Source organism: Podarcis filfolensis (genome assembly GCF_964270895.1).
Source record: "Podarcis filfolensis genome assembly, chromosome: 5".
NCBI lineage: Eukaryota > Metazoa > Chordata > Lepidosauria > Squamata > Lacertidae > Podarcis > Podarcis filfolensis.
The window spans coordinates 57,027,920-57,047,625 of record NC_139608.1 but is presented as its reverse complement, the minus strand read 5'-3'; the positions used below and the strand labels follow the sequence as shown (position 1 = coordinate 57,047,625).

General features: G+C 45.1%; 2 protein-coding genes across 2 annotated transcripts in view; one reads left to right on the top strand and one right to left on the bottom strand.

Moving 5' to 3' along the window:
* PTPRE (protein tyrosine phosphatase receptor type E) overlaps positions 1-19,706 on the bottom strand; it is a 158,726-nt gene that overhangs the window by 120,183 nt on the left and 18,837 nt on the right. The gene's annotated exons all lie outside the window — the stretch shown is intronic.
* Positions 718-19,008, top strand: CLRN3 (clarin 3). Its single transcript, XM_083617081.1, has 3 exons — positions 718-1,082; positions 5,464-5,643; positions 18,256-19,008. The coding sequence occupies exons 1-3, from the start codon at positions 854-856 to the stop codon at positions 18,522-18,524; spliced, it is 678 nt and encodes a 225-aa protein (XP_083473207.1). The 5' UTR covers positions 718-853; the 3' UTR covers positions 18,525-19,008.

The following is a 19,706-nucleotide window of genomic DNA, read 5'->3' as shown; positions in this document are numbered from 1 at the left end:
AGCCAAACTTTGGCTTAGCTCAGTAACGTATGGCAGTGAAAAGGACCAGGAAGGAGCAAAGCAGCTACAAGGTCTTCTCCAGAAGCCCACATATCAGCATGATCTGGCTAAGCCATAGTTTACCATGCTGAGCAAACCAGGTATCTCCCCCACCGTTTGGGAAGCAAATGAAGAAAGCTCTGACCAAAGGCAAGTCACCATTGTGTCTTTTACACATTTATAACAACAGAATGAATTGGCCCTATGTGTGTATATACTAACCCTTTGCTATTCCTTCTTCATTTTTCAGAAAGCAAACACAAACAAGAAGCTGAGTTTCACCCCCCAAATGTACATTGCCAAAAAATTCTATATGGGCAAAATGAAAAAAAACAACAACACTCAGTCTACAAAATTTGAGCTTTCTAATGAATTATTTGATTATGCAAAGCTTCAAAGGAACACAGGAAGCTGCTTTATATTGAGTCAGACCATTGGTCCATTTAGCTCAGTGTTGTCTACCTACATGGAGACACCAGTGATTTAACCTGAGATCTTCGGCATGCAAAGCAGGTGTTCTCCCTCCTGAGCCACAGCCCTTTCAGATCTTTACTGTTCATGGTTGGAGTGATTTTCCTGTCACTATGGCAACACTTTACTGCAGACCAAAGTTCAATGATTTTACAACTTTATTACCACTGCTGTTAGTTCAAAGTTTATGGGCATGACTTTCTGCCAACACAGATACCAGTAACAGGGTCCCCATTATTCAGCAGCAGAAGGGAAGCTTCTATTCACTGGATTTCTCATTTAGGGAACTAAGAATCGAGGAGGGAAATCTTACTGCACCTCAGAAAAACACTTTTCTGATAAAATGCCATCCAAGAGAAAATCCCTGATGTTTGCTTCTGCGTTTTTCACCAGTGTTATCTCCTTGGTGATAGTTTGCCTCGTTCTTGCAACCAAAAATTGGGTTTCAAGTGAGATTAAATTCGGTGATGTAAATTCCACTGAGACAATATTCATTACATATGGACTCTTTGAAGGATCTTGTTCAAAGAACGTGCAAAATGGACTTAGTGTTGAGGATACCCCTTTCCAAGGTAACTATCTACTCAAGTAAATATAAAGAGTTATTGTTGGGAGCTGTTTGGTTTAATGCTGTCTGTTTACTTGGGTATTGTGAACCATGGCTTTAATTTCTTTATGTGGATACTTTTATGGAAGAGAAGAGTAGCACCAGGAAGCAAAGAGCTGTAAAATAAGAATGGCAAACATTGTTACAAGCAAACTCTCTAAAAGAAAATTGACAAAATAGTCCATGACTTACGGCATGAAAATGATAAGAATTAGCTGAAGCTGAAAGATAGTTACAGAGAAAGTGTTTCCAGAAAGATAGCTCTGTTTGTATTTGTATTATCTTAATTCAAGCTATAGGTGATAGAATTTCATGTCTTGTGTTAAGTCACCAATTTTCTTTCCTAATAATAGCCACTTTCACACCAGCAGCAGGGTGTCCTGGGAGGCTGAAATGTCCTAGTGATTACTAGATATTACCATTTTGGATGTTAAATTTTGTGTCCATTTATTCTGTTGCACAGGGACTGGCCATTTTGTCTTGTGTAGAATGTGGAAGGCCATTGCTAGCATATCATAGAATTATTACATCAGAAGATTAGCAGGTGAACAAATACTTGATGTCAGCCAACTTTATTAGGTCCTATAGTGGTCTTGCTGGAATACATGTTTTTACCTTCAATTTATTTGTATGCCAGTTTTCACGGTAAATCTTGCTCACAGAAGCAGAACTACATAAAAGAAGTTTGTATATAAAATAAAGCATTGGCTAAATATAATTCACTGACAATTACGAAACATAATATTAGTATGACTTTTTTTTAATAGGCCAAACATCTCATATGCACTGGCTTGGGTCCTAAGTTAATTTAATTTAATTTAAGGAAGTTCACAGAAAGAAAGTTTCATGTCTACTCTTTCCCTGTGTGATCAGTAATAAGTGCAAGTGAGCCAACTGGAATACAATTAGATCTGGTTCATGGTTATCATTTGATAACAATGTTGTATCTTCTTCCTTACATATTTAGACTTCATACACCACAGCAAAGTCCAAGCAGGGTTTCTCCTTTGTTTCCTGAATGCTAGCTAGTGCCCTTGGTATTCTATGAATTGTTCATTTAGTTATTGTTCATAGTTCTGAAGGGCAAAGTTTCTAAAATGCTAGATGGATGCATACCAAATGCATCCGAGTGAATAATTGATAAAAAGAGAGAAAGGAAAAGCAAAGGCTGAAATGGCTGGGAGAAACCACCATTCGCATCCTCTTGTCACTAGGCTTTTCACCAAGTAGTGCCACGATTTATAATGGGATGAATCCAGACCTGCTATGAGCAGAATTCTGCTAAAGGGATACTCCCACTTGAAAAGGGGGAAGAGAGGATGTTGGCCAATTTCCTCTGTGCCCCATGAAATGCTGCTCAAGAGAGTTGGTGGACCCTCCAGGAAAGCATGGCAGGTGGGCTAGGGAATGCAATGGGGAGAGGAGAGATTGGCAAAAATTGCCTTATCCACTTTCTTCATTATGGAGCCCTGTGGATGAGAGGACAAGACCCACTGCAGCATATATTCCACAGGTGTCTTGATCTTAATGGGTACTTCTCAGTGAGCACCCTTTTATATCATGTAGAGCATGGGTAGGCAAACTAAGGCCTGGGGCCCGGATCCGGCCCAATCGCCTTCTGAATCCGGCCTGTGGACAGTCTGGGAATCAGTGTGTTTTTACATGAGTAGAATGTTTCCTTTTATTTAAAATACATCTCTGGGTTATTTGTGGGGCCTGCCTGGTGTTTTTACATGAGTAGAATGTGTGCTTTTATTTAAAATGCATCTCTGGGTTATTTGTGGGGGATAGGAATTCGTTCATATTTTTTTCCAAAATATAGTCCGGCCCCCCACAAGGTCTGAGGGACAGTGGACTGGCTCCCTGCTGAAAAAGTTTGCTGACCCCTGATCTAGAGTTTCATCAAATTACTGAACATTGTATAAATGAAGACCACAACATTTTGGAGATCTGCTATTTTCCTTTGAAATCACTCAGTAGGTTTCAGTTTCCCATGAAAGTCCATTTTAAAGCCCAAATGTTTGCTTTTCACAGAAATTTGGTTTACTAAACTTTGAGTTCCTTCATTCAAGGATTTATTTTCTAAGTACCAAGTCTTTTAGAGTTTGTAAGTGAAACTATAGTGTCAGGTAGACTAGAACAACATAGTTGTTCTGTAATAATGCCATAAACTAGTAAGCTTTAAGAAATTGTAGAAATCCTGTGCCAAAATACCATAGGTCTATCAGTGGGTGTCTACATAAAGCCTCCAAGTTCAATGGCACTATACCTTTAATTGTTGTTGTTTAGTCATTTAGTTGTGTCCGAATCTTTGTGACCCCATGGACCAGAGCACGCCAGGGACTCCTGTCTTCCACTGCCTCTTGCAGTTTGGTCAAAATCATGCTGGTAGCTTCAAGAACACTGTCCAACCTTCTCGTCCTCTGTCATCCCCTTCTCCTTGTGCCCTCCATCTTTCCCAACATCAGGGTCTTTTCCAGGGAGTCTTCTCTTCTCATGAGGTGGCCAAAGTATTGGAGCCTCAGCTTCAGGATCTGTCCTTCCAGTGAGCACTCAGGGCTGATTTCCTTAAGAATGGATAGGTTTGATCTTCTTGCAATCCATGGGACTCTCAAGAGTATACATTTAATTATATGATATTAAATATAAGCAACAGGGAGATTTTTTTTTATTTGTTTCCTGCTTGTGAATGTGCAGAAGCATCTGGTTGGCACTGTTGGAAACAATACACCAAACTAGATAGAGCTTGTTCTGATCCACTATGGCAGTTCTTACATCCCATGGATTTATATATTTCTTTACATACTATGGAAGTTGCAAAACCTCATCTTCTGATGCCACATACTTCTCTATTGCATTGGGCACTGATCTCTTGTATAGAACTTCTGTTGATACAGAGCACAGTGCTGATAATGGTGGAGATTGAGCCTGAGAGCAGAATGTAAGACAAGCTGTAAAATTCTGTAGCGTGAATTAGATCAATGCCTTTATACCACAGTTCTTGGGCTGCAAGGAATTTGCTGGCAAGAGTAATTTGCTTGTATATTATAAGGTCAGTTAATTAGTAGCCTCACTGCAAACTAACAAAGACCTCTGATATTATCCCCTAAATTTATTGTGACTGCTACTCCACTGAACAGTAAACTTGATCTTCTCTTTTATGTCTTGGAAGTTAACAGTGCAAGGCATACAAAGCTCTATCAAAGTACTGGGCTCTGAATAGCCTGCCATTAATGATTTGTATGATGCAATAAACAAACGTGGCTTCTTGGACTCTTCCAAATATAGGCAGAATGAACTGGTTTTATTCTGAAATATTTATCTGACATACTGTGAATTGAGTTTTCATTCTGCCGGTACAGAAAAGGCAGCACTGACAATCCTGGCTTGATTAGATTTAATTTGAAATATCTTGCTGAAACATGGACACTTCTGCTTTTGCATAAATACTTGTGAATAAGTTTTTTTGTGAGGAAATTAAAATCTCTCTTTGAGACACACACATGTACCTTAGTTCTCAATAAGTGCTTCCTACAATGTGGGAAATGGATGGGCAAGGAATTATCAAATGAGATATTTTATCTTAAGGGGAATATAGATTGTGTGGTTAATATCTGCAATAACTGGTCATTATGCACATTCACCAGGCCACCTGGAGTATATGCACATAATCCTTCCATGAACAGGGAAATGTGCACAGTTCTATGTGCATAGGTGCATGGTTTCAGATAAAATTATATGAATGCCATGAAGGGGACAGCAAGCATGATCACAGCTCCTCTCCCACATACTCATACACGAGAGAGAGGGGTGTGTGGAAGGCTCATTTATCAACTGAATCACTGCTTCTGATACCATCTATATAACTATGAAATTTAGTTCCCAGACAGTTTTGCGATGACCATAATATTTTTCTATGCAACATCAAGAGTTGTAAACTTGCAGCTGCCCATCTACTTAGAAGCTCTACTAGGTACAATGGTACATGCTCAGTTAGGCTATTTTTCAAATGGGTATTCCTTCATGTCTAAATGTTTGAACTTGAGGGATAAATTACAAAAACAGTAATTAAAAAAAATACTGAAAGACTGAGGAGAAACTGAATGAGCTAAACATACAAGAATATGTATAAGTCAACTTGTCCGAATCCCAATGTAGAAGGGCAATTTCTCTAGAAGCAGACATGTCTGATCATATTTGATAGCCCCTCCTGTTTCTTAGCAATACTATATAGTTAGCTTTAAAAAAAAATCCATCCATAGAAACCAGTTGACACAAGGTGATTTTCATCTGAAGTATTTAATCACTGTATCTACTGATACTAACTATGATGTATTATTTTTCAGTTGTAGATTTGCTGGAAAATACTAAAACGAAGGGTTTCAACACTGTGATTATTATTCTGCTAGTTCTTAGTTTGATCAGCTCCTTCCTCAGTTCTGGATTTACATGCTACAATGCCGTTAGCAACCCCTACCAAACCTTTTTGGGCCCTATTGGGGTCTATACCTGGAATTCTATATCTGGTAAGTAATATACATTACTGTTGTTGTTGTTGTTGTTGACATCCATCTGTCTCAGGAGACAATGAAGAAGTGCACCTTTGGGGTGAAGTCAAACCGTTGGAGAGTTACAGCACCTGCTGTGGCTGTAGAGACCAATATGGGAGAGACATGCTCTATTGTAGGTGGGGCAAGTGAAGGCGTCTGGTTTTGCTACTATGGGTACACTATGGGTTTTTCTTCTCTCTGTGTTCCTCCAGGCTGTCATTTCTCCTCTGGTCACTGCTTGTGGATACATGACCCGACTGTCTCCAGACACTGTGGTCTTCTGCAATGGATTCCCACACAGTGGGGGTCAATGTTGCCAACCTTCACATTACATGTGCAGATATCTTTGTAACATTTGGTCTGCCAATGGGCCCGATGCCTTAAACCAGCTTCCCACAGAGTATGTCCCTGGGGACCTTGCCATCTTCCATTCTGTGGACATAACCAAGCCAGTGTGGACATACGGTTTTAAAAATATGATATTGCCAGTTTAAGGCCAGTGAGACCATGCACCCACTTTCCCTTGGTCTCAAGTTCAAAATCCAGATAGGGAGAATGAAATACCTGGGACCAGGAAAGATGACTTACATTATCCTGGTCAATTTTGCTGTATGACCCGAGAAACCCTCCTCTGAGGTGGTCATACTTATTTGTTGCTTACATCCGTAGCTGGCAGGAAGAGTTACACAGTGGGAGATGAGGGCTTCCTCTGATGCAGCAGGGGTCAGAATGGTACTCCTGCTAATGACTTGCAGTTTTTCCTAGCGTCCCTGTGATTGATGATGATGCCATTAATGAAAAAAAATTCCAACACAAGTTTAGGAAACAATTCACCTATTTTGTAGATGTTTAAAGGGTAAGAAGAAGTGTTTTGCCTTGGCTGTATGGCTGTAGTGAATGAACTGATTTTGAGAAGAAACTGCTTGCTTAATTATTTATATATCAGCATATTTCTGGGCCAATGCTTCTTTCTTTCTAAAAGGCACTCAAAGAGACTTACATAGAATATCATGTTAGCTCACAAACTTTAGCCCACATATCTTTTCTGTTGTTGTCAGAGCTACCCTAGGTCCCAGCTCACAAAGGACCAACGCTGCTTCGTTGTTAAGTATAAAAGTCTTTATTGAAGTTCAGTTTCACTTCCAGAGCCGCAGCGCGCAGCCCCACGTCTCAAGTGTCAGACCGCTGATGCTCCGTCTGAGTCTCCTCCCCCTTGACACCAATTTAAGATTCTAGCCTTGCTCCACCTTCTCCGCTGCTCCTTCCTCCTCTGGGTCCGCCTGCCCGCCGGGGTTCCGCCCTTTCTAGCCTCTTCTCCCGCTGATTCCCCTGAGCCTTCTCCCTCCCTCCGGCGGGCTTTAGGAGCTGGTTCCCCATCCGGGTCTCCTGCTGTTCCGCGCGCCTGCACATTTGAACTTGGCGCGCGCGCCCAGCCAGCAGCTTTCCTCCTGACCGTTTCACTGCTGCTGTCACTGCTTCCCCCTTCGGGGGGGCTAGCTGCAACTGACCTCCCCTCCGTTGGAGGCGTGGTCAGCCCTGACTCCCTCTCTGGAGGAGACACTGCCCCTGACACATGTGACTCTTCCCCCCCACTACGCTCTGGTGGGGAAACTGGTCCCGATCCTCCACTGCTGCTTTGGGGTTCCCCTCTGGCTCCTTGTTTCTGGTGCGTCCCCCCTGGGACCCCCCTTGCCCTGACCATCGGCGCTGGAGAAGCTCATGGAATCTCTCGGGCCACTGTCATACTCCCCTACGCTGCCCTCGGATTCTTCCCCTTCGCTCTCCCAATCCTCTCTCCCCAGTGCTCCTGCTCCTGATTCCCTGACAGTTGTGTAGTGCTGTTTTGAGAGTGTAGTTTGAAGCAAAAAAAAGTGGTGCAGTGGTGCAAATCTCAACATAACAGTGGATGAATATTTTCTCTCTCTTCTTTATCATGTTATTTTTATTATTATCATGTTATTTTTATTATTTACTAAATTTGTTAGTTGCTTTATCTTGTCCAGGGCAACCCAAAGAGGCTTACAACCAACCAACCAACCAAGTAACTAACTAACTAACTAAACAAACAAACAAACAAACAAACAAACAAACAAACAAACAAACAAACAAACACTTCCATAGATGCATTAAAAGCAAAGGAGGGAAATAACTACAATGGTACCTCGGGTTACATACGCTTCAGGTTACAGACTCCGCTAACCCAGAAATAGTGCCTTAGATGAGAACAGAGATCGTGCTCCAGCGGCGCAGCAGCAGTGGGAGGCCCCATTAGCTAAAGTGGTGCTTCAGGTTAATAACAGTTTCAGGTTAAGAACAGACCTCCGGAACGAATTAAGTACTTAACCACTGTACATTAGTAACATCAGGGGTCAACAAACTTTTTCAGCAGGGGGCTGGTCCACTGTCCCCAGTGGCGTAGCGTGGGGGGTGCAGGGGGGGCCGGCCGCACCGGGTGCAACATCTGGGGGTTAGGGTTAGGGGGCGCAAATCCACGGGTTAGGGGGCGCAAATCCATGGGTTAGGGGGCGCAAATTACTTGCCTTGCCCCGGGTGCTGACAACCCACGCTACGCCACTGACTGTCCCTCAGATCTTGTGGGGGGGCAGGCTATATTTTTTGGGGGAAAATGAATTCCTATACCCCACAAATAACCCGGAGATGCATTTTAAATAAAAGGACACATTCTACTCATGTAAAAACATGCTGATTCCCGGACCATCCGCGAGCCGGATTTAGAGAGCGAGTGCCTACCCATGAGTAACATCCTACTCTCTTTTAAAAGGCACAGATAGTAAAAGCCCACTGATAATTAAAGGTCAAAGGCTTGGTTATAAAGTTTTTGCCTGGTGCCTAAAGATATGTAATAATGGCACCAAATGAGCCTCCTGTCCACAAGTGGGCAGCCATCGCAGAAAAAGGAGTTCCAAATCCAGACTAAGACACCTGAACTCTCTTGTCACTTAGTCTTATGGTAGCGTCACACACTAAAAAAAACCCACAACCCTCCATGGAAAGACAGCATAAGAAGGCCCCTTTTGCAAGAAACAAAAACAGGTATGGATTAAGTCGTAGGAAGATTATTCTAGCAATACAGTGAGGTTCAGATGCTTCCTGCAGAAATACAGGACCAGGGATTGCACAATGGTTTAAAAACTGGGAGAAAATTTTGACACAGCACTAACCGCATCAGGTAGATCATGTATATAAAATTTCCAGTTATCAGATGAACAGGGACCATTCTCATAAACTATAGAAATTGGTGGCTTATAACAGCAGACCACTTTTGTGTGTGCACTGCAGAGTATGCCAATATCTGCAAACTGAGAGTGCCTCCAAAATTCATCTATAACACCTATTTCTTCTGTAGCTGTGCACTGCAGAGCAAGCTGAGTAATAGTAGACAAGCCATCTTTCAAGAAAGGTTGTTCAAACTTTTCATGGAGGTACCCCTGTAGAGCTTCTTCAGATGCCCCCGAGTTCATATTCGAAACAGAACAGAATTGAATAGAATTGTGAGTGTAGGTTGCTATCTTCTAATTATCTGATCTGTACTTGATCTCCTTGAAATGTAAGACTACTGCAGAGAAAGACTAATAGTTGGAGTAATGCGGTCAATAGCTGCAATCTCAATGAGCTGTGTATGGCTAGGCACATGGAAACTGAATGCAGTCAGGGTTTTTTCTTTTGTTTTAGTTTTTAAATTACAATAGCAGCTCCAACAGCTGCAGAAGCAAGAAGTGCTTAAATCTCAACAGCTCCTTTGGATTGCAGCCAATATTTCTTAAATAAACTCAGTATACCACTCATAATACAAGTATAAGCAGAATCCATTTGTACAAAGATACATCAGCTTTATCATCTCCCTACTTACATTTAAATATTATACATTTTATTTGTGAGTTTAATGAACGGTGGTTGCATATGAACTAGCAACACTTGAATGAGAAGTCTCTTTGATTAGGCTTCTGGAACAAAACTATTAATCATGAGCATTTGCTTTCACTACATGGCAGCAAAATTGGAATATGGCATATAAATTAACTAACCATATGATAATAGTAGTCAGCAGGTATTATTCACATAAACACATAACAAGAAAATGATCATCAGGGCCAGCTCTACCATTGGGCAGCTGCCTCACATGGCAGATGTTCAATGGCAGTGCAATATCTCCCCACCATTATCCAGAGTCTTGTAAGCCAGCTTGCCCTGCACCCCCAAAGATAGCCTGTTGTTTCCAGGTTTGATGGAGAAAGGAAAGCTATCATTTAATCAGGTTAAATAAGATACAACTACAAGTTCAGTTGGATTCTATGAAAGCTGCTGTTCCACTAGAGTAACAGATTTCAAGTTGTGCAATGGAGCTTTCTTCTCCTCTCCCCTGTAGCCTCATGTGTACTCCGAAAATGTGGTTCAGAGGGTCGGAGAACTTTCTGGAGCATATTTTGAGGCCATTTGGGGAGCGAAGTGGAAGGCTTGTTGCATGATTGGAACTCTCCACATGCACTGTTGGATACAAGCCTGGATGGAATGGGATGGTACCATCTTATCCACTGCTTCAGGCAGCAAAATGTCTTGGGCCAGCCTTGATAATTACATAGGTAAAGGTAAAGGGACCCCTGACCATTAGGTCCAGTCGTGACCGACTCTGGGGCTGCGGCGCTCATCTCACTTTATTGGCCGAGGGAGCCGGTGTACAGCTTCTGGGTCATGTGGCCAGCATGACTAAGCTGCTTCTGGCGAACCAGAGCAGCGCACGGAAACGCCGTTTACCTTCCTGCCAGAGCGGTACCTATTTATCTACTTGCACTTTGACGTGCTTTCGAACTGCTAGGTGGGCAGGAGCAGGAACCGAGCAACGGGAGCTCAGCCCGTCATGGGGATTCGAACCACCAACCTTCTGATCGGCAAGTCCTAGGCTCTGTGGTTTAACCCACAGCGCCATCCGCTTCCCTGATAATTACATAGCAATGTCCAAAATAGCTCTGGGAGAATGTGACATCCCAGGATGCCCTCTGGAGGAAAGGCATTTCTCCTGCCTAGAGTGTTACTCCCTCAAACAAGTGTATGGGAACTGCAACTAACATGATGCCCTGGCACTGGTGAATGATTCATGCAGCTCTCATCTGGTAATCTAAGGGCCCAAACTGAAGTGCTGCACAAGATCTGTGAGTGGCTCTCTTGACGTTGTTTTCAGATTTTGAAGCAGCAGTTGGGAACTCTGATTTTGATCAGAGCAGAGAAAAAAGTAGGGATTAGTCATTTCCCCCTGCACAATTTTCCCCAATCTAAATCATCCACACATCCCAAAGCTATTAGCCCCCTGAGAAAGATGCAGGCATTAAGTAGGTGTCCCGCCAGGAGGCAATCTAGAGCATGGAAAATGGCACAGAGAAGCTTAATTGCTTGCCCAACGCTGCTGTGATGGCTGATTTGCCATCGCTCCTTTGTGATATTGGTCCTAATAAAGGTGTTATGCTGCTATAACTTCTGCATGTCTTTTTCCTAATTGACCAACAAAGGTACCTATGATGTCTGATCTGTGGCAGTTATGATACATGCAACTGTCACTTGATGGGTCACACTGCTCTAGTAAATACAGATATCAGATTTCTCCAATATAACGCTGTGTCATTTATTTTACAATCAGAGGGTAGTTTTAGCATTTACTTTACGATGGTCCTATTCTGTACTAGCTGTCTCCCACACAAATCCCATCTGCACTTTGCCTCAGGCTGAGTTTCCACTCTCCTACATAAAACCTCCCAGACATTTTCCACCCAAAACATAACAAGCCTGTTAAAGAAATATCACCACAAGACCATTGCTACATTTTGAATTTTAATAAAAGTTGTGAGGTTAGTAAAGCCTTGAAGAGGGCAGCATCAGAACTGAAGTTGCAAAAATAGGGCAAAACTTTGCTAAGAGAAAAATCAGCAATACATCAGGTTCTGTAGAGGAGGGGAGAGACAGAGCGAGCAGATTTCTAGACGTTTCAGAAAGTTGAGATTTGTTAGAATGTAAGATGAACTCCATCAAATATTTCCCTGGGGGTATAACCCTTCATTCCCCTATTTGGCTTACATCTGGTTTCTTTTGATGTACTTTGCTATCCTTGTGATCTCGCTACTGAAATAACTCCAGTTCTTACACTAAATATGTCTCAAGAGGCTCCTGCTTTTTCTAACGGCAAGCTTTGGACTAAAAGAATTTATTCACAGGGAATGGGGGAGCCTGTTACAAAATATACCAGCATTAGATCGCTCCCATATAATATCTTTTTTTGTTGAAAGATGGTTCTTACTACCAGAGTACTTTACTTTTCCGCTTTCCAGCTTAATAGTTCCTTTTGGAAGTGATTTGGTACCAGTAGAGGAAGATTTCTGAAGCACTGTAAAAATGTCAGGTTCCAGTGTCAGCAGATGAAAATCAGGATAGTTGGTCCTAAATTTAGCACCCCTGTGCCGAGTTTATGCCATTTTAGGCTTTTTCCAGACTTTAGAGCCTTGGAAATGGTGGTATTTCCAGATCTGTATAACACTGTGATGGGATGTTGAGCTGCTTGTGCGTAAAGTTCCTAATCCCTCAGTGTTTGGCTAAGTCCACAAACCACTGTCTGTAACGGAGCGCCCATAAGCATGGCTCCGTCAGTCGCTGGCAGAATCCGACAGTGGGCGTTTACGGAATTTCTTCCAGCATAACAGCTCCTTAACGGAAACACGTCTTCTGGACTCTCTACGTGACAATTTCCGGCGAGGAGTGGGTGTCCCTAATGGAGGTCCTGAAACCTCCTCGCTGTTCTCGCTGGAATTGTCTCTGAGCCAATCTTCTGACTCGCCTTCCCTTGGAGCTCTTTCTCGCCCCCTGCTGGTTCCCTCCTCCGCTGATAAGTCTCTCTCAACCTCTGGGAGCCCCTCCACCACCTGTTCTTCCGATGACAGTTCCCTGACATCCACCTCCCCTCCAGGGCCCCCTCCACCCCCTCCCCTCCCTTCCTCTGCTGGAGGCGAGGGAGCAAAACCCCTGAAAGAACTTCCCTCATCTTCCGAAGTCTCGAACATTTTCCTCCACCGGTTGCTGTTTTGGGTTTCTAAGTACTCATCCTCCTCGGAATCTATTCCTTCTTCCCACTCTGACCCCGTGAATCCTTCCAATTCCTCCTCCTCGTCGGTGGTGCCAAAGTACTCTCTCCGGAACCTCGCTACTGACTGAGGTTTCCTGGGGAACCTTTGATGGAACGCTTCGATCAAGACCTCGTCATTGACTTCCTCTGCCGTCACCCAGGTGTTTTCTGACTCCGGTTCCCCTTCCCACGCTACCAAATACTCCACCTGATTACCCTTCCACCTGGAGTCGAGGATTTCCGCCACATGGTTGCTGCTTTCCCTCTCTTCTAAGACAGGTCCCTGTGGGAAAACCCCTTCTTTTCCCCCCCTATACGGTGACAGTAATGACCTGTGGAACACTGGATGCAGTTTCATGTGGTTCGGTAACCGGAGTCTGAAAGCTACGGGGTTAACCTGTTGAATGACCTCAAATGGTCCCAATCTTTTGGGTCTTAATTTCTTGCAACCCCCCTTGAACGGCAGTCCTTGGGTGGACAGCCACACCTGATCCCCCACCCTTATGGTTTCACCTTCCCTTCTGTTCTTGTCTGCCTGCTTCTTATATTGTTCTTTGGCCCTTTCTAAGTTGAGTTGGAGTTGACGATGGATCGCTTCCATTTCTTCTACAAAAAGTTCTGCGGCTGGGACGCTCCATCTCTCCCCTCCTCCCCCTGGAAATGCCCTGGGGTGGCACCCATAATTAGCCAAAAAGGGGCTCATCCCGGTGGACACATTCTCCGCATTATTGTAGGCAAATTCCGCCAGCGCCAACTTTTCCACCCAATCGTTCTCTCTGTCATTGACACAGCACCTCAGATATTGTTGGAGGATACCGTTTGCTCTTTCCGCCTGCCCGTTGGTTTCTGGGTGCCGGGCAGTCGAAAAATTGACCTCCACGTGCAGTAAGCTCATGAGCTTCCTCCAGAACCTGGACGTGAATTGTTTGCCCCGGTCTGAGACCACCCTCAAGGGGGCGCCATGCAGTCTAAAAATATGTTCTACAAACAATTTAGCTGTCTCTTCCGCCGTGACTGCATGTGAGCAAGCTACAAAGTGGCCCATCTTAGTTAACAGGTCTACTACTACCAGTATGGCAGTTTTCCCCTTGGATTTCGGCAGATCAGTCATAAAATCTATCGATACCGCCTCCCATGGCCTCTCTGGTGTGGGCAACGGTTCTAACAACCCCGCCGGTGCCCGCCTTTCTCCCTTGGCTCGCTGGCATTGGTCACACCCTCTTACATACTCCCTTACATCTTCCCTCACTCTGGGCCACCAAAATTCCCTGGTAACCAACCACATGGTTTTGTGTTGCCCAAAATGCCCTGCTGTAGGGCTGTCGTGCATCTGTTTGAGTACTCTCCCTCTCAATTCCCCTTCGGGTATATATAGTGCCCCTTTGTAATACAATGCCCCGTTTCTTTCTTCAAAACCTCCGGAGTTTTCTCCCTCCCTCCTTAGACCTTGGAGCTTATTCTGGGCGTATTCATCATTCTGCGTCTCCTCTACCAGTTCCCTTTGCCCCACCAACGCCGCCCCACACACCCAGTGGTCCTCTGGGATGATATGTCTCTCTTCGGGTGCTCCCTCCCCCTCCAAATACTCTGGTTTGCATGAGAGAGCGTCCGCCCTGACGTTTTCCGGGCCTGGCACATAGCAAATTTCAAAATAAAATTTGGAGAACTCCTGTGCCCATCTCACTTGCCGTTGGTTGAGCACTCGTGCCGTTCTCCAGTACTCTAAATTCTTGTGGTCCGTGCATACTTGCACCTTGTGTTGTGCACCAATTAGTAAGTGTCTCCATTTCCGGAACGCTTCGTGAATGGCGAGTAGTTCTCGGTCATATACCGTGTAGTTCTTCTCGGATTTGTTCAACTTCCGCGAGAAGAAGGCACACGGTCTCCACTCCGACTTATCCTTCCCCGGCTGAAGAAGCACCGCCCCCACCGCCCGGTCTGATGCGTCAGTTTCCACTCTCATGGGTTTTTGTAAATCCACATGCAGGAGCTGTTCTTCCGAAGCGAAGGCCTTTTTCAATTCTTCGAATGCTTGCTCCGCTTCTGCCGTCCAAACAAATTTCTTCTTGCTGCTGAGACAGTCCGTGATGGGAGCCGTTAAATGGGCAAAGTTCTTGATGAACTTCCGATAAAAGTTCCCAAACCCTAAGAATCTTTGCACATCCTTTTTCGTTTTCGGTCTCTTCCATTCCAGTACCGCCTGGACCTTGCCTGGATCCATGGCTAACCCCTTGTCTGACAAGCGGTACCCCAGGAATTCCACCTCCTTGGTGTGAAACTGACACTTCTCTAATTTCACCCACAGTTGGTTTGCTTGCAGTCGGCTCAACACTTCTCTGACGTCCTTTACATGCTGCTCCTCATTCTCTGAGTAGACTAATACGTCATCTAGGAAGGCCACACAATTCTTGTAGAGCAGAGGCCCCAGCACGTGGTTCATGAACGATTGAAAACATGCTGAGCCTGCTTGTAATCCAAAGGGCATAACGAGATATTCGAAAGCCCCTAGGGGGGTGAACATCGTTGTCTTTCATTCATCCCCCTCCCTTATCCGTATCAGGTTGTATGCCCCCCTTAAGTCCAGTTTAGTGAAAATTTTTCCCTTCCTCACCCGGGTCAAAATGTCATCAATCCTGGGCATGGGAAAGGCCACTGGTTCCGACACTGCATTTATGCTCCGGAAGTCCACTACAAGTCTAGGTTTATTCGTGTTTTTTTTGTCCACAAAAAACACTGGGCTGCCCCCCACCGCTCTGGACTCTCTGATGAAACCTCTCTTCAGGTTTTTGTCAATAAACTCCCTCAACTCCTGCATTTCCCTGTCTGACATGGCATACAACTTGCCCACAGGGAGCTGGGCTCCAGGGACTAGATTGATCTGGCAGTCAAAGGGTCTATGCGGTGGTAGTTTGTCTGCTTCCCTTTCGCTGAAGACATTGCTCAGGTCAGCGTATTGTTTGGGCACCTTTCCTTTGTCCGTTACTTCTGTTCCTGCTAGAAAGGCCTTTGCCCCTTCTGGAGCCTTGCCCTCTTTGCAATGTTCTAGGCAATGTGCTGACCCAAAGGAGACCACTCTCTGATGCCAACCCACTAGCGGATCATGCAACGCTAGCCAGCTCATCCCCAAAATAATGGGAGCCCCTCCCAAGGTGGCCACATGGAACGCTATTCTTTCGGTGTGCCTGGCTACCCTCATTACCATTGGGACGGTCTGTAAGCTGACTCCTCCTCCCAACAGCTCTCTCCCATCGATCGTGGTCACCTGCAAGGGGTTGCTTAAAGGGATAGTCTGTATCTGGTGTTCTGCTGCAAACTCCTTGCTCATAAAATTACAGGAGCTGCCTGAGTCCAATAGCGCCCTTATCTTAAAGGGATGTCCGTTTGGCAGCTCTAGCAACACCTCTATCACTAGGGCTGGTCTCGGAGGTTCTGGCGTGGGCACTTTTACTGCTCCTTGGCCTGACTGCTGTGCCCTGATGGTGGCAGTCAGGCGCTGGCTTTTACTTGGTCCTGTCCTTCCTCCTCCTTCCCCCCAACAGCTCCTGCCATCCCTTGCCATTCCTTTCTTTGTGGACAGACTCTGGCAAAATGACCTGGCTGCTGGCAGAGATAACATTTCTTGGGGCTCTTCCCCTCCTTCTTCCGCCCTTCACTGGGATTTGAAACTGCCCGCGCGCGCGCTGTTCCAACTTCCATCGGCTCTGCGGGCGGGAAAGCTGGCTCCGGAATCTCTGGAATGCGGAAATCTCTCCAACGCTCCCCTTTCCCTTCCCGCTTCTCCAAGGCTCTGGCCTCCTGGCGTGCTCCAATGGTCAGCGCTGATTTGGTCAGCTGGTCCATAGACTCCGCCCTGGGCGCCCGGGAAAGTTCATCTTTCACAGCCGAGGAAAGTCCCTCTTCGAAAAGCATTTGAATGGGTTCCGCTGACAGATCCCACCCCAATTTGTGTATCAACATAGTAAACTCAGTCCAGTACTCACGGACAGATCGGCTCCCCTGTTTACAAGCCATCAACTGTCTGCGCACCACTCCCTGTTCAATGTCGCTGGAAAACATCAGGTCCATGGCGCGAAAAAACTTCCGTGCGTCTTTCAAGACTTCATTATGCCCTGCCATCAGGGGTCTAACCCAGTCTCTCGCCCCTCCTTCGAGATGGCTAATCACAAACGCCACTCGCGATTCCTCATCGGGAAAGTCATCAAACTGCAGATTAAGAGCATACTGCATCTCTGTCCTAAAGGCTTGATAGTTCCTGGGATCCCCCCCAAACTTCTGCACCAATCCGGGCATCTTTCTTGCTTGTGGGGGGGCCTTTGCCTTTTCTGCATCCTGAGCCCTCCTCTCATCGAGCCTCGCCGTTTGCAGCGCTAGCTGGACCTCCAACACCCGGTACCTTTCTTCGAGGCTTGGACCGGCTCCAGCTCCTCCTGCTTCTCCGGTTCCGGCTGGGTTGCTCATGATGCCTTCTCTGCACAAGCTGCTTTCAGGGACTGTCGGATTGCTGTGATGGGATGTTGAGCTGCTTGTGCGTAAAGTTCCTAATCCCTCAGTGTTTGGCTAAGTCCACAAACCACTGTCTGTAACGGAGCGCCCATAAGCATGGCTCCGTCAGTCGCTGGCAGAATCCGACAGTGGGCGTTTACGGAATTTCTTCCAGCATAACAGCTCCTTAACGGAAACACGTCTTCTGGACTCTCTACGTGACAATTTCCGGCGAGGAGTGGGTGTCCCTAATGGAGGTCCTGAAACCTCCTCGCTGTTCTCGCTGGAATTGTCTCTGAGCCAATCTTCTGACTCGCCTTCCCTTGGAGCTCTTTCTCGCCCCCTGCTGGTTCCCTCCTCCGCTGATAAGTCTCTCTCAACCTCTGGGAGCCCCTCCACCACCTGTTCTTCCGATGACAGTTCCCTGACAAACACCTAAATAGGGTTTATTCATCACTTGTATTTCAGGATAGTCCCAATTACAGTCTGATTCTGAGCGTATTTACTTGGCATCAAGTCCCACTGCATTCAGTGGGGCTTTTACACAGGTAAGCCTGCAAATGCCAGGCTTCAGTGGGAGCACACCTTTCTGCTGCTTTCCAAAACTAAAGTTAAGGGTCAGGCATTGGAGCGCAGACTGGAAAGGACATGTTTTTCCTTTGAATTGTGATAATCTGATGTCCAGTGATTAAAAACAATATGACAGTGAGCTAGGCCAGATTGCATTCCCTACCAATGATTTAGATAAAATGGGGGTGGGGGGAGAGGTCAAGACTTGTGAATTGCAAAAAGAGAATTTCCCTATAATTCAAGAACTGCTCCACTAGCCTTGCCCTTTCTTCCAACCCCACCTAAGCCTCTGACAGCCTTATTCTGCAAATTTTGTTGACAACAGAAAAGAACTTTGAAAAAAATATTCATCTGCCTACTATCACTTTCTCAAACTAATATCAGAAATATTTGCTTTCCTTTTGATTTTTAAGGCATCTGCTCCCTCCTGGGCTTGTTTCTGTTCCCTGCAAATGTGGAAGTGAACGAACTGTCCGTTGAGCTGGCTGCACCTTGCGGTCCTTCAAAGGAAGCCACACTCTCTAACACTTATGGATACTCATACTGGATCGTGCTCCTTATAGTCCTTTCAAATGCTGCAGCTATCATTATCATTGTTTTCTACCAACGTGCAAGGTATTCGAAAAGGAAAGAGCGAGAGAGACCCATGGAAATTGCACCCAAAGACGGCATTTTATTTTGATGGAATCTGCTGCCCAATTTCAAGGACAAGTGGGCAGTCTAAACCGCCATCATTTACATGTATGTCAGGCCCATTGACTTATGTAGGGTGGATAATTCAGCGCATGGTTGCTACCTATATGAATAAAATAGAACAACAGTGTGGACAATTGGGGTTGATAAATGGAAAAGTGATATTCTGTGTTTTCCAGAACTATGCTATAATTTATTTCAGATTCTGTCCACTAAGTGAGTTCTTTCTACAGGTCTGTACAACTTGTAACTCCAAACCTGTTATATATTTGATTCTGTCTAACTGAATCTGCAATTACATTTCACTTACTATGAGGTTATGTTGGACCTACTGTTCTAGTGTACCTGCTCCTTTTACATAATATATGTTACTTAATGAAAAGGCATAGTTGTGAACCCAACCTTGTATATGTGTGTGTTTGCCTTGAGCACCCTTCATCAACCTGGTCACTCCCAGATATTTTTGACTACAACATCCATTAGTCCCAGCGTCCCATTTACATCAGTGGCGTAGTGTGGGGGGTGCAGGGGGGCCAGCCGCACCGGGCGCAACATCTGAGGGGGGGCGCGCTAATCTAGTGGAAGAGACTCAAGTGCTAAAATCCATGGGTTAGGGGGCGCAAATTACTTGCCTTGCCCCGGGTGCTGACAACCCACGCTACACCACTGATTTACCTGTAAATTGGATGCTGACCAATGCTCCATTGAGTTACCTAGTAATTTGTTGCTTACTCAAAAGAACGCTGGAGACTTAAGACCACAGAGCAACTTTCCTGGCAATACTACTTTTTCAAAATTTTCAGGCTTTCTTGTATGTCCTTTAGATCACTGGCCTTCAACAGGTGGTTTGGGACCCAGTCGTGGCCTGATCCAAGATGGGTCACAACAGGAGCACTACCACCAGGCAAATGTATGGTAAAAAATTAATAAATGGGTCCCCAAATGCATGCATGGGTTAAAACTAGGTCCTGGATCTGAAAAGGTTGAAGATACCTGCTTTAGATTAAAGGTTCTACATCAATGGCATGAAGCACATTCGTGCGCCTGAGAGCCCAAGCTGATAATTTTCTGAAAGGAGATTGAGATCTGCATTTCCTGCTGGTGGTGATTATTATATGAAATTGGGAAATCTCCTGAGGCTTGTCCACCACTGATAACGGTCTCGTGCTGC

What these genes read in the sequence shown, in the direction of transcription:
- CLRN3 (XM_083617081.1), top strand. Translation starts at nt 854, where the DNA reads ATGCCATCCAAGAGAAAATCCCTGATGTTTGCTTCTGCGTTTTTCACC. An exon ending in TGAGGATACCCCTTTCCAAG is followed by an intron (nt 1,083 to 5,463) that starts GTAACTATCTAC and finishes ATTATTTTTCAG; the next exon opens with TTGTAGATTTGCTGGAAAAT. An exon ending in TACCTGGAATTCTATATCTG is followed by an intron (nt 5,644 to 18,255) that starts GTAAGTAATATA and finishes TTGATTTTTAAG; the next exon opens with GCATCTGCTCCCTCCTGGGC.